The sequence below is a fragment of the Choristoneura fumiferana genome, chromosome 5 (genome assembly GCF_025370935.1).
Source record: "Choristoneura fumiferana chromosome 5, NRCan_CFum_1, whole genome shotgun sequence".
In the NCBI taxonomy this organism is placed as follows: Eukaryota; Metazoa; Arthropoda; class Insecta; order Lepidoptera; family Tortricidae; genus Choristoneura; species Choristoneura fumiferana.
The window spans coordinates 16,206,130-16,220,896 of NC_133476.1; the positions used below are offsets into that span (position 1 = coordinate 16,206,130).

At 37.8% G+C, this 14,767-nt stretch overlaps 1 protein-coding gene across 4 annotated transcripts; it reads left to right on the top strand.

The window, feature by feature from the left end:
• Window positions 1-297: 297 nt before the first annotated feature.
• On the top strand, window positions 298-14,318 carry arm (armadillo). 4 transcript variants are annotated; one of them, XM_074088156.1, is made up of 16 exons: window positions 299-429; window positions 719-785; window positions 2,813-2,937; window positions 3,475-3,580; window positions 3,663-3,873; window positions 4,370-4,952; window positions 5,349-5,495; window positions 6,127-6,264; window positions 6,869-7,039; window positions 7,858-8,028; window positions 8,446-8,643; window positions 9,065-9,179; window positions 9,707-9,861; window positions 10,884-10,950; window positions 11,403-11,435; window positions 12,074-12,130. In XM_074088156.1, exons 2-15 carry the CDS (start codon window positions 749-751, stop codon window positions 11,405-11,407), a joined length of 2,229 nt encoding a protein of 742 aa, XP_073944257.1. In that variant the 5' UTR covers window positions 299-429; window positions 719-748; the 3' UTR covers window positions 11,408-11,435; window positions 12,074-12,130. The 4 variants fall into 4 exon arrangements, with proteins under 4 accessions (XP_073944258.1, XP_073944257.1, XP_073944255.1 ...); XM_074088157.1 differs by lacking the exon at window positions 10,884-10,950 and having other exon boundaries at window positions 298-429; window positions 12,074-12,163; XM_074088154.1 differs by lacking the exon at window positions 11,403-11,435 and having other exon boundaries at window positions 12,074-14,318.
• Window positions 14,319-14,767: the final 449 nt, after the last annotated feature.

Below are 14,767 nucleotides of genomic sequence, written 5' to 3' on the forward strand. Positions count from 1 at the left end.
TAGGTTAGCTAAACATTTTGTTAAATGCTCTATCGGTACAATAATAAAAAATACACCACTACACTTAAAGCGCGGCAGCGGAGCCCAAAATAAAATTTCATTCTACTCACTCCTCAAAACAAATATTTTTACTTAGTATTCTCAGACTGTCTAGTGCGTAAAATGGATTGCTAAATTGTTCGTATCTTCATATTGGTAGTTCTTTTCTTTGATGACTAAAAGAGACAAACTTATTCATAACGAGCGTGCCAGTGCGAGCAAGCGATATAGCTACCGGTCTGGCCCGATTGTAATCGAAACATTCACATTTCGACGCCATATTGTCATGTCAGAGTTTTGACGGTGGAAGGCGGATGCTTACGAAGATATTTTCAATAAAAATCAGTTAAAATACGTGTTTTATCAATAGAGTGCGTCTTATTTGCTAAGGTAAGATTGCAGGAAACTTAACATTACGTGCTTGTCGGCCACACTCGCGGAAACATTGAATCGATTGGAATAATAAAGTCGGGTGTGGTATTTAGTTCATGCGATCCCCTTTTGTAATTGTTTGTTTTGTTTTATCCCTTTGATTTTGGCTATGGATTGAATAAAATGCGAAGCAGGTGGATGTGTTTGTATATCTTATGTTAAGTGTAAGGTAATTGCTGATTCTCGGGGAGAAGAATCGATAGTGTCTGCGTTGGTAATCTAGATTGTGGTTTTGTTGTATTCCCAGACGCTGGGTGCACTCTGCATCCTGTGAACCATGAGCTATCAGATCCCATCTTCGCAAAGCCGCACAAGTAAGTTTTCTACTTTTATGCGTTAGATTTTAATGTATAATTACACTATCTTTACTTGTTGGATATCTAGGTATGCTAAAGTAGGTACCTACCTATTTAGATTGTTATGGTGACTCATGTCAAAAGCATTGAGTGTGAACTTTCTTAGATTGCTCCAAGATCATAATAATAGGTCACTGTAATTAATTGCTCTAGTAAAACATGTATAAATAACATATTAAACACAATGTTCCTTTTTTAATTCATCCTTTTGTGGTAAGAAAAATTGAGTGAAGATTTAATATTTATTTATGATTTAACTTATTTAACTTGTAAGTCCTAGCATATATTATAAAGTAGAAATCAATTGTAAAAAAAATTGTGAAACACATAAAAGTACCTATGTTATGGACAAAGTTTTCAATGAGATAACAATTTTAAGTAATATTTTGAATACTAAATTGAGTTTTTTTGACCTCGGTTTCAAGTGTGTCTTATTGAAACTAGTGTTATATTTATTAGGTTAAAATAAGGTTCAATTCTTTTTATATCTCATTAAACCTGGATTTTTAATCCCACAGAAAAAATGTAAACAAAGTTTCATCATTCTCAAAGTGACTTTTCAGGAGATTTCAAGGTATGGGCCCGCTGGAAATATTATATAAAGTTCTGTTGTTACCATATTTATTTCTATTTTCGATAAAAGAGCCGTTTTTACGGGAGATAACTAATAAGTCGTCTTTTGAACGAGATGTACTTGGACCGGAGTCCAACCTTTCATATAAAAATAAACGAAAAACAACGGAAAACGAAACAATGAACAACTTAACTACAATGAGAACATAACAACAATGTCAACAGTAATAAAAAAAATAACTGAACAAGTCACTTGAAAACAATTATGAATTCAGTCTCAAATGTTAGAGCGCTTGACGCGAGACGTCACTCAATACGTCTCGCGTCAAGCGGCCCACAGCTTAAAAACACGGGTGTAATACCAGGACAAGAAACAAATTATGCATACGAAAACAGTACTCTCTTTGTAAATTAATATATCAAAGTGTTAATGCCAAAGTAAAGATTTTCATTAGTAAATTAAAATATTTTATCTTGATTAAGAAATACAGTTTTTTAATGGGAAGTCGATTTCTGGCAAATGTGGAAAGATTAAAATATCTTGAATTGGCAAATGTTTTTTTAATAACGGCAACGCCTTTGTTTACATTTTTTACATGGGATTAAAAATCCGGGTTTAGGTAGGTACCTAATAAAAAAAATATATGTGAAAACAAACAGAAGCGGTTTATTCTTTGGCTTTTTGATACCAGTTTTTGTTTGGATAGTGATAAATGGGAACCTATTGGTTATGTGATATCAAAAAATGACGAATTATCTTGTTTTTTTTAGCAATATAAATATTTAATTCAGTAACTGCTTGAAGTGATTTTTACTATACATTTGCATCAATGGCTTAAAAAATTGTCTTGAATTATAATCACTGTGTGGGGCTCTGAAGCTTTTCAACTGCCATGTGTCATCATGTGTCTTTTCATGTGTTACGGCAATCTAATGAAAAAGTCTGTGCTGGTTCTAGCTCTTGATCAAGTTAGAGCAAGATTGTCTATACTGCTTCCACAAATCTCAAAAGACGTCAACATAACTTATTTGGCACTGGAAACTAATAACCATAGAGCGACCTCTCTTCTTGCTCTACCCTAGGGCCGGGACTAAGTCTATGATCTATTGGGTTTTTTATTTGACAAATATACTATATCGTAACACATAGGACACAGCAGTTGAAACTCAAAGCCTTACACAGACCCCGAATTTTTAAAATTAATTCTACTGAACTGTGACTTTCGGGTATTTATAAAGAACAAGTAATTATTACCTAGTCAACAGCAACAAGTAAAACACTATAATTTGTTCCAGTTTATTAATTAAGCATTACAAATTACTTAGGTTACAATTACTCACAAATGTATATATGTGTGTGTGTATTGTATGTGAGTGTATTGTTGTTAATCTCACTATTTTGTATATTTCAGTGTCGCACAGCAACTACGGTGGATCTGATGTGCCAATGGCTCCCAGCAAGGAGCAACAAACCTTGCTGTGGCAGCAGAACTCCTACCTGGTGGATTCAGGCATCAACTCTGGTGCAGCCACACAGGTACCTATATTAAAGAATCTGTATGTAAATCTGGCAACAAACCAATGACTTCTCTCCACAGAGGTCCTCTTCTCAACAGAGGTTTTTCCGAACCTGTGGTAGATTTTTTTTGACATTCATAAGTGCTTGTTGTAGCCTAAATTGAATAAAGATATTTTGACTTTGACTTTGAGTTTGACTTTGACTCTCCGCAAGTAGTTAGTACTCATGGGTGGTGGTTATCATTTCCATCAGACAACCCGCTTGCTCGTTTCCTCCCTCTGTCATAATAAAAAAAACACATCATCCACCACTATTACAGATTTATTTGTTAGGACAAGACTTGTATGAAAGAAATTTGCTAACAAAATAGAAATCAACAACAGTGGTAAGTAATACTTGTTTAAGTACATGAAATTTCACAGCATCCTCGTTATAAATCAAAATATAATGTAAAAATGTTCCATGGAGGAAAGCAATCCTCTTTTTCAACTGTAGGTACATTTTTTTTATTTTACTCCATGAATACTTTATCATATACTTATTTTTATTGTACAGGTGCCATCACTTACTGGCAAGGAAGATGACGAGATGGAAGGTGATCAGCTCATGTTTGACCTGGACCAAGGTTTTGCCCAGGGCTTTACCCAGGAACAAGTTGATGGTATGTATAGTAATTGTGTTTACAGTACATTGCTTGCTATACAAGAGAAAGCTTATTTTTATTTTATTTCCCTGTCCATCAGATATGAACCAGCAGCTGTCTCAAACTCGCTCCCAGCGTGTCCGAGCCGCCATGTTTCCGGAGACCCTGGAAGAAGGCATTGAGATCCCCTCGACCCAGTTGGACCCAGCTCAGCCCACTGCTGTACAGCGTTTGTCAGAACCCTCGCAGATGCTGAAGCATGCTGTTGTGAATCTGATCAACTACCAGGATGATGCTGATTTGGCTACCAGGTAAAAATAAATTACTACCACTGATAGGACTCGTCTTTTGTGTGTTTATTTAAATTTCTCAAAAATATGACACAAATAAGTATAAAAGCTATTTTAAAAAGGTGTGAAGTTAATTCAGGTATTTTCTTTTCATTACAATGCTTTCCTGCAAAGATAATTAATTATACTTGAGGATAGTAAAGTAGGTACTGTATTAATAAAGTTGTAATTCTGTACAGGCATCTCATACCTACATATGTGACTCATATTGGTCTCAAATATCACTTGTTTATTCTGGAACAGTCATGTTTGGAGATTTTCTCTAAACCTCCTAAGGCCCAGCATACTTCATTTAGTAAAAGTAATAAAGTAAAAGCAAATGTTAACTTTTGTAATCTTCATTGACAACTTTCAAATTATACCTAATAGTCAAAATTTTATGTGGACTTTATACATGAAAGAAAACACAATACAGGCTTACTTGGTTTAATAATATTTTTCCACATTATTATTTCAGAGCTATTCCTGAGTTGATCAAGCTCTTGAATGATGAAGATCAAGTGGTGGTATCGCAAGCCGCCATGATGGTCCACCAATTATCCAAGAAGGAGGCCTCTCGCCACGCCATCATGAACTCCCCACAAATGGTGGCCGCCTTAGTGCGAGCCATCTCCAACAGCAACGACCTCGAAACTACCAAGGGGGCTGTTGGAACTCTGCATAACTTGTCTCACCATCGTCAAGGTCTACTCGCTATTTTCAAGAGCGGTGGAATACCCGCCTTGGTCAAACTACTCAGCTCCCCAGTCGAAGCTGTCTTGTTCTACGCAATCACCACCTTACACAACTTACTGTTGCACCAAGACGGCTCCAAAATGGCGGTGCGTCTGGCTGGTGGACTCCAGAAAATGGTTGCCCTGCTCCAGAGAAACAATGTGAAGTTCCTGGCTATTGTCACTGACTGTCTCCAAATCTTGGCATATGGGAATCAAGAGTCGAAGCTTATCATACTGGCTTCTCAAGGACCGATCGAATTGGTGCGCATCATGCGCTCCTACGACTACGAAAAGCTGTTGTGGACCACTTCGAGAGTTTTGAAGGTAAGTCTGTTTTTTAAAAGTTGTCTGGGTGAAAGGGTGTTAGTTGATTCAACATTTCGCCGATACATCATTTCAATTCGTGTGCGAAATTATGCTTTGAAATGTACCACGTGCTTAACGGTGAAGTACAACGTCGTGAGGAAACTGGGATACACCTGCAAAGCAATATATGCTGCAACGTAAACCCTGATTCGCACTTGGCCCACGTGAGAACTGCAACCCGAGCCCTCTCTATTCTTAGAAAAATCCTGTACCTAATGGTAGGGCGTATACAGGTCGGAGATTATATGGGAGATATGATATACGGGATATATCTACTTAAATATGTTGTTTCTTTGGTTGATTGTGTCTTCATGTATATTTTTTAACTTCAACCCCATTTTCTTTTGTTCCCAGGTACTCTCAGTCTGCTCTAGCAACAAGCCAGCTATAGTAGAAGCTGGCGGCATGCAGGCCCTCGCGATGCACCTCGGCAACCCGAGCGGCCGGCTCGTGCAGAACTGCCTCTGGACCTTGAGGAATCTCTCGGATGCCGCCACCAAGGTAAAACAGATATTAATGATGAATGAGGTGCTATTGTTTTAGTGCTGCCAGTTGCTTGAGTTTAGTGTTTGTATTGGAGTGGGCTAAGGTATAAAAAAAAACTACAAGTAAAATATACTATGGTTAAACAATCAAACCCTTTCGTCTCTTCGGATTGCTATTTTGAGGGAAATTGAAAATTTCTTTCTTTACCGTTAAAATTTATAGTACCTGGGCGATCAAACTTCGCTCAGGGTCAAATTCTAAAACACGCGTTTTCTTAGAAAGTTAAATCGATTATTCATCCCCGAAAACCTCTACGTACCTCATCAAAATCGTTAAAGCCGATACCGAGGTCCCCGAAATAAATAAATATAATTTGCAATTTATACTATATGTCAATTAACATCTCTTAACAGCATACCTGAATCTGATTTTGTTTACTGACTTGCGGAGTAATAAAAAGTAGCAATGTACAATATACCACAACTAGGAAAATTTGGAACTATCTGCTAGTACTCCGAGAGTTCTGTTTAGAATTGCACACAACTAGCAGCAGTAACAAACATTAGCATCTCATTTCCTTTAAAAAAATCACTATGCTATAAATTCGAGCATCAAATAGAGTTAACAATGTGAATATTGGCGACAGTTGACGTTTCCCCAGGTGGAGGGGCTGGAGAATCTGCTCTCTAGCCTGGTCCAGGTCCTCGCCTCCACGGACGTCAACATCGTCACCTGCGCTGCTGGCATCCTCTCCAATTTGACCTGCAACAATCAGCGCAACAAGGTCAGTATTTTACTTGTTGTTGTAGTTTATTATTATTTGAAAGCTTTGTGGGAGGAATGCAAAGGTGTGTAAGATTTTACTGTATAGAGTCGGTAAATGAGCCGCAAAGGGCTTCTTTACATATCCTTTTTTTTGTACTATCAGCACTTTTGGAAAGACCATTACCAAGAATAATGCGCCGCAAGTAACTTGACAGACCATCTAATGTGGAGATCTTTTTTGTCATTTATCCCTGAGAATTGTAGACAGCATTTTACCCTTTATTCCGCGTAATTGTGTCCAGTTTTGGAATTGGTTAGATACCTATGTTCAAAGCATATTTTCGAATTTATATGAGGAAACGAAATATGCCGTAATTTGTTTTGTAATAATATATCTAGGACGTCATTTTGTTCTGTACGTAGTGTACAATTAAACAATACTTATCTCAAATTCATATTCAATACATGGTGTTCCAATGCCCATATAGATAAAAAAAAAAACTATCCGAATTCTTAATTATTCTGTTGCCATATGAAGCGCCGGATCGGTCAGAACTGGCAAACCAGTAAAACCTCATTGGCCGTAATTTAGTGATTTATTACCTAATTACTCTGTTTCTTAGGTGACCGTCTGCCAGGCCGGCGGCGTGGACGCCCTGGTTCGCACCGTGGTGTCGGCCGGGGACCGTGAAGAGATCACCGAGCCTGCTGTGTGCGCGTTGCGTCATCTGACATCGCGTCACGTGGAAAGCGAAATGGCACAAAACGCTGTTCGCCTGCACTATGGCTTGCCGGTAGGTATTTGCTTCGTGTTACTTCTCAGTTGTCAATTTTGGTTATGTTGTTGATGGTGTGTCAACGTGTGGGAGTGGACGCAAAAATATCACTGAGACGTGTGTGGCGCTTTCAAACTTGTGGAAAGCGAATTGACATCGAACTCCGTACGCTCTACGCTCCTAACTCTTACTGCACCTGCTCAACTGCAATCGGTACAACTACAAGAAATTAAGAGGAATTCGATCGACATCACTGTTTTTAGGCCTGCCAGCTGGCCCTTTAGAGTTTGGGAGATCTAAAAAACTACCAGATCAATATTAAATATTACTGGCTTATAGAAGCTAGCTGTAAGAAAAAGAACGAAAAAATTGAGCAGTTGCTTAACCAATGACAATTTTAAAAGTTCCTCCTTGGTGCGGTGCTAATAATGAAAGCATATGGCTGTCAGATTTCATGTTTGTCACTCTTGGTTTAAGAGGTGTGTTTTCTGTCAATCAGTGATTTAAGACACTTCCTATTTGTCGGATGGGAGGTGCTGATCCATTTCATCTTGGATGTTGGTTGTTTCTATACAAAACTGTATTGGTTTTAGGGCACTCATGGGGCCCGACAGCCGACAAGTGAGAACAGGCGCTCCGTCTCCATACTGTTTTATCACCACAATATCAGCGTTAGGACGTCCACTGGACCTCTAATTGCTTCAGTTACAAGCGGGCTGCATCCACCGTAAACCCGCTTTTACCAGGTCATCTGTCCATCTCGTTGGTGGACATCCTACGGCGCGCTTATACTATTGTATAGATAGAGATAAATATTGAGTTTTATCGTGTCGCAGGTGATAGTGAAGCTGCTGCAGCCGCCGTCGCGCTGGCCGCTGGTGAAGGCGGTGGTGGGGCTCGTGCGCAACCTGGCGCTGTGCCCGGCCAACCACGCGCCGCTGCGCGACCACGGTGCCGTGCACCATCTGGTGCGGCTGCTCATGCGCGCGTTCAACGACACGCAGCGGGTCAGTATACACACACACATGCACACGCACGCACGCACACTGTCGTGCCTAGCTGGCCGAGTAAAGAAACGGAAGTTGCTTTTCGGACTATGCTTAGGCGCAACTCTTCCCCAAAGTATTCAGTACGCGAAAGCTCTTGCAACCCCCTGCCTTTTGCATGTGGCCTACTCTATATCACTAGTTCGCTCTTACCATCAAGTCTCGTTCTGCTTACCAGTCGACTAAAATACAGTCACCAGCACCAATATCTGACACAACAAAGCGTGCATAAATATCAAAATATCTGATACGCCTCTATTTCTAGAGCCGGTAAGACGTGTCACATATTTTTGCGCGCTACGCTGTGGCAGATATCAACGCAGGTGACTGTATTCCCACTATTCCAAACATCTCTAAACTCATTCCATTCCATTACAGCAACGCACATCCGTGTCAGGCGGCACGGGAACCGGCGGTGCTTACGCCGACGGCGTGCGCATGGAAGAGATAGTCGAGGGCGCAGTGGGAGCACTGCATATCCTCGCTCGCGAGAGCCTCAACCGGCAGCTGATACGTCAGCAGAACGTCGTGCCGATATTCGTGCAGCTGCTGTTCAATGAGATTGAGAATATACAGGTCAGTTTATTAGTGCAACATTCAATTTAAATTTTAAGGAATTGATCGAAAATATCAAATGCTACTACAGCCCATTCATTAAAAAATGTGTCCAGGAATATGAGGCGGTTGAAATGCTCGAATTATGTCTATGTCACCTTTCATTGTACCAGCGCCGTAATTGTTTGTCCTGGACCGGATGTATCTTCAAAAAATCCTAAGGATTTTAATTTTATCTACGTTTCATTTTTGAGTATGCAATAAATCAATCAAACCCCTGGGTCCGCTTAGATGCTGTCTTCTTAACTCTAGCACAACGTGCAAGTTGCACGGACGCTGTTTCACGCACTTACGGGCGCTCGGTGCATCCCTTTCCTATTAGTTTAGTCTGAAAAGGATGGGCGAAAAATAGAGTCTATGACTTGTTTTATTCAATTTATAGCGCGTGGCAGCTGGAGTGCTTTGTGAGCTGGCTGCCGACAAGGAAGGCGCCGAAATGATAGAAGCCGAAGGGGCAACCGCGCCTCTCACCGAGCTACTGCATTCTCGTAATGAGGGTAAGTGCTGAAACATTTGAACAGTCCAAATTTTTGAATATAAGAGCTTAGGCCAGTAAAATGGGTTTTTACCACCAACAATTTGCTCCGGTTAAGATTTTTTCATATTAAATGTTAAGATTTTTGTTTGTTCCAAACCTTACCTTACGTTAAACTAGGTCTGCAATATAGATTTTGTCATGATTTGAAGATTACCATTAAAAAAAGGTTAAACTTAGAAAAAAAAGAAACATGCAGAATTACTTGCTAAATTGCGGGCCAGTTTTACCACTCTCCAAAAAGTTCCTGTTATTTTATGTAAAAATATCTGTAATAGAACAAAATAAGATCAAAGTGTGGTAATTTTTAATGGTTGACTACTTAGATATTGGAAAATGAAGTTCTATTGTTGAGCAACAGTGGACATCCTACAGCTGATATGATGATAGTGAACATCAACATACAGATACTCGAATTAGAGACTTAAAGCTGTTTACTTTTTTTTTTGTAAAAACACGCTGCATTTATATAATTTAATCATCCGCCAGGTGTAGCGACTTACGCCGCTGCGGTCCTCTTCCGCATGTCCGAAGACAAGCCTCACGACTACAAGAAACGGCTGTCGATGGAGCTAACCAACTCGCTCTTCCGCGACGACCATCAGATGTGGCCCAACGATCTCGGCATGCAGCCCGACTTACAGGTAAACACGTATATACTTACAGAAGGATAAAATGATACATTGATTGATTGAAGATAGCAATGGTACGTTTATTTTGATACGCTGCTGTGGGAGTCACATTTATTACAAATACATTATTTGCGTGTCAGTACTAAACAAGACTAGTACTGAACAAAACTAGACTTGTACAAGAATATGGATACATAATGCGCACAGACATGCAAATTGAGTTAGCTATGCGGGGTGGAAATAGACTAAATACAACACGACCAAGCTAAATTAAATTCAACAAATAGGAGACGGAAGCTTTAGCATTAGCAGCTTTCATTCTTTGTCGCCGATACGCGTCTTACGTATTTTCGTCTCGTTTTTGTTGAATTTTTAATTTTTGAGCTGTTCTTGTTAAGTGCGAGGTGCAAACTTAACTTGGTCGTGTTTATAAAGCTACTAGACAATATTTTAATGATTGGTTTTGAACAATACCTACTGTGGGTAAAGCTGTGCTACTCGGAATCACCAATTGAGAGCAAGTCGTCACTACTTAAAAAAAACTTGCATCAAATTCGATAATTTATTGAGTCAACTTCATCGATATTTCAAGGATCAATTTTGTTGACATATTGATTTGAAGTTTTGACCTACTTTGTATTAATAATAATAATTTATTGAACAATTTGCAGCACAAGATAGCAAAATACAATGAAAATTAAGTTTTGTTTTTCACCAACTGTGTGGTTTTGGAAGTGTGATGTAATGTTTTTTGTGTAGATAGCTTATTGCTTTGTTAATTTTTAGTTTGGTCTTAACAGCGTGAAAGATTTTTGCAGAGTGAATTATTTTCTTTTATACATCGAAAAGTAATAAAATTTATTATTAATTATAAATAATAAAAGTAATTTTCCCTTCTTATTTGACCGTATCTTGAGCTCAAATCAAATTAACGCTCAATTTTTTTTTCTACTTCATTCACATATATATTATGTACTTATAGTTTTAGTCCGGTCCTGTTTATTTGATTTTGATGTGCATTGCCCGTTTGCTAGGATATGCTCGGGCCAGAGCAGGGATATGAGGGACTGTACGGCACCCGACCGTCCTTCCACCAGCAAGGTAAGACCTAGTCGCAGTGTCCCAGCTTGTTAGATTAACATTGTGTAGATATTCGAAACCTATTACACGATTTACGAACTAACAATACATAAGAATACAAATTAAACTAACCTGAAACTAACATGGCGTGAATTTTATGGTGATTAAATAATGCTTTATCCTTTACTCCTTCCTTTAATAAACATTGCGTCCATATCGTTTCAGCTCAATAACCAGTTCCCATTGCTGGATATAAATTTGAAAATGGCGTTAAAACACAAGAGCCAATACCATCCAAGTATTGTAATAAGTACTTATTTATTATGGTTATTATGATGATTTGCTTGTCCTGTAATATGGTGTCAAGTATCTACACTACGCCCACGTTTTGAGATGAAAGCACTTGTTTTTCTGCAATTATAACTGTTTTTGGTGCAACTGTTTAATTATGTTTCTCTCTTCTTTACACGCAGCTTAATCCGGGACCTATTTATCACTAAACACAGGTGAAGGGTACTATTTGTATTATCGTTTGGTGTTTTACATATTTACTATGCTTAATTAACTTTTACATAAAAAATAACTAACATGCATGTACATTTTATACATTATAAATTATTTCGTAATACTCTGTTACATCTTCAATTAGATCTAAATTAAATACTAACAGATTGAGCCCATACTATTTCAATTACAATATATCCAATAATATTGTACTTGAAATAGTGCCCATGAAATAATTATAAAGTAACTTATTTTTAAAAGGAAATAAGCCCAAATAATTTACTGATGACGTTGATAAAGCCTCCAGGACTGGCAGTTTTATGAGTTAATTTTGTCATGGTCTGACATAAAATGATTAATTACTACGCCTGATCATTTAACAAACGTGCAAATGTAGATACGTTGTGATTTTCGGAATAACATTTTTTGCGCTTAACAATATTCGTGTGTAAGTTCAATGCTATTCCGCTTTATAAAACAACCATACTATAAGTAAATTATTCGCATTGGGTAACGTGACTTCAAAATGTGCCAATACTTGTACTAATGAGCTTTTATATAGTCCCAATGAATTTTTTTGACCACATCTTAACATCATGTTTGTTGTTTTTTTTTTATTTAAAAATCGCTCATGTTTTAGGATACGATCAAATACCAATAGACTCGATGCAGGGGCTTGAAATCGGCAGCGGATTCGGAATGGACATGGATATTGGTGAGACCGAGGGGGCGGGGGCCGCGTCAGCGGACCTCTCCTTCCCAGAGCCTCCACACGACAACAACAACGTCGCTGCTTGGTACGACACCGACCTTTAAACCGAACATTTTTACGTCACGTTTTGACTTCGGGTCTAGCGTGGCTTTTTCTCGCTGTGTGCCCTTTTCCCACTGGGTCAGCCAGAAAAGGACGCACTGAGTGACAAAGTGCTAGTGCTTGTGCTAGTTGTCCTGACTGAGTAATTCTGTGCATTCTCACTCGCTGTCTTGGCAGGTGAACACTACTTTGAGGCGCGTTCATTTTCTTTGTGTCCTTCTTCTCTTTTAAAATATGGCTTTTCTGATTTAATTAATAGGACAATTTCGCCAGTGTCAAAGTAAACTCTCTTTGAGAGGGACGTTGTACGGTGATTGTAGTTTTTGCAACTTGATAGTAAAATTCCAGCAACCACGTGGAGACAACTTGCGCATTCAAAATTTTCAGACACGAGAGCAATATAGAATTGTGTGATCACTGTTCACTGTTAAGGTTAATATAAAATTATACTTCAACTAGCCAAAGAAACAGAAATAGCAAAATTAGACATTATCTACATCCGCCATGTTCGAATGCTACAAATCGAATCCTTTCTTTGTGTTAATCTTTTAAATCTTTCTGTCAATGTCGGCAATATTAGGTCGTTCAAGGAGACGTTTCCACGCTGCACTATGCTAGACTTAGTCCAGGGTGGAGAATTTTAATTATTTTTCCATAATTGTCGACTTACTTGTAGTAATATCTGATAACGCTGTACAAACGCCTCTAAACATTATCTAACGTAAATACAGAGCATACTGAGGCTCCATGCAAAGCATTATGTTTCGAATGCATTAATCAAGAAACCTGTGATACATATAGCAGCTTTATATCGATTCAATGTTGCCAATTTATAAAACTATGAAATTATTGGTAAACCCATTGTATGGCTTAATTTTTTAGGTAACAAGATCATTATTATTAAATCCAACCGCCTGTGTATTTGAAGATTTATTTGGTGCTAAGTTGAAAACAGCTTACTAAATATTTATTATGAAAATGTAATCCACCTTGAATCCACCGCAAAACTGAAATGTTACCCGATTTATGAAACAAGCCCTGCGTTGAAGATATCGGTCCTTTTCGCGCATCTGTCATGCGTGCATTCGGAAAATAGGGTAAATCATTTTGTAAGGTGTTGTAGCCTTTAAAATCATTATAGTATTTAACGGTATTAAAATTTTAATTATTTCATTTCTTCCTAATGAATGTTTGAATTTTTTTTGTTACACTTTTTTACACTTAAATGTATGTTTTAATTGAAAATTTAAATGGATAAGACTGTCCTGTTATTATGTAAGGCGTGTATTTAAATGTAATTTTAGTTTTGACTGCCATTTTTATTTCGATCAATATGGTTTACGATTTATTCAATAATCGATTGATGCCATGGCTGAGAATGTTCGAAAATTAGCTATTTTGATTGAGTTTATATTATTGTAGTTTAGTATTTGTTTAATTATGTGATTAGTATTTCTTCGGACAATAGTTTTAAGCGAATAGTTTGATTCATCCATAGTTGCAGTAGCAATGACAATTTGAACTTCCTGCTATAACGCAGGTACCCGTACTCCAAACATTAATCCTTACTAATCATATAAATACGATAGTATGTTTGTTTACTCCACATTCATGCCTCAACTACTGAACCGATTGCCATGTAATTTTGTAACATCAAATAATCAGCGGTTTCAGAGGGCGCGCGATAAGCGAATTCATCGCAGACGAAGTCGCGGACAACAGCTAGTTGATTATAGTGAGGGAGTACACGAATCTTTATTTAATCAATACAGGTTTGTGGAGAGGTTTACGCATTTAAACACTAGGTTACTTAATGTAAACGGCTTTAAACCTTGTGTTGCCATAGATTGGTGACCTAGAGTGAACAAAAGAACTGTCAGGTATATTTTACCTTTGCATTTGGTACTTACATTCAAAAAATAACTGGCATTTTATCAACAATGCATTCTAACATAAACCTTGCACGTTCTGTATTTCAATTGTAGACAATGCACTCGAAATTAACTTGAACCATAGCAGATGTAATTTTTAGGCTATAATTGTTAGATAAGAATTAAAACTTAGAGTTAATTACGTAATTGCCCTCAATTAGGGCCTCCATATGTAATTTTTTAATTGATACATATTTAATAGACATTGCCAATGTTTTTTTATGTGCGTCTATGAAAAAATTGTCGAAGTATGAGATTTTGTGTCCATTTATGTATGGATAATGAATAAATTTGATTATATAATTAAAAATTGTTTCATTTATTCCATTTGTATGATAATTTTGCAATTTACGATTTGCAACATAAAACTAGCCGTTACCTATGGTCTCGAACGCGTCCATTACAATATCTTAGTCCTATTGTTGCTATGAGCCTCGCAATCACCATCTCTTTCTACCCTTATTTTATACCATTCGACAGAAAGAATCGATGAAAGTATGAAAGCGATTATGATCCCGAGTGCGTAGATAATATAACCTCAGGGTCCCCAAAGTTTTAGCTCCTTGGAATCTTCTTCAAACTTGGTATT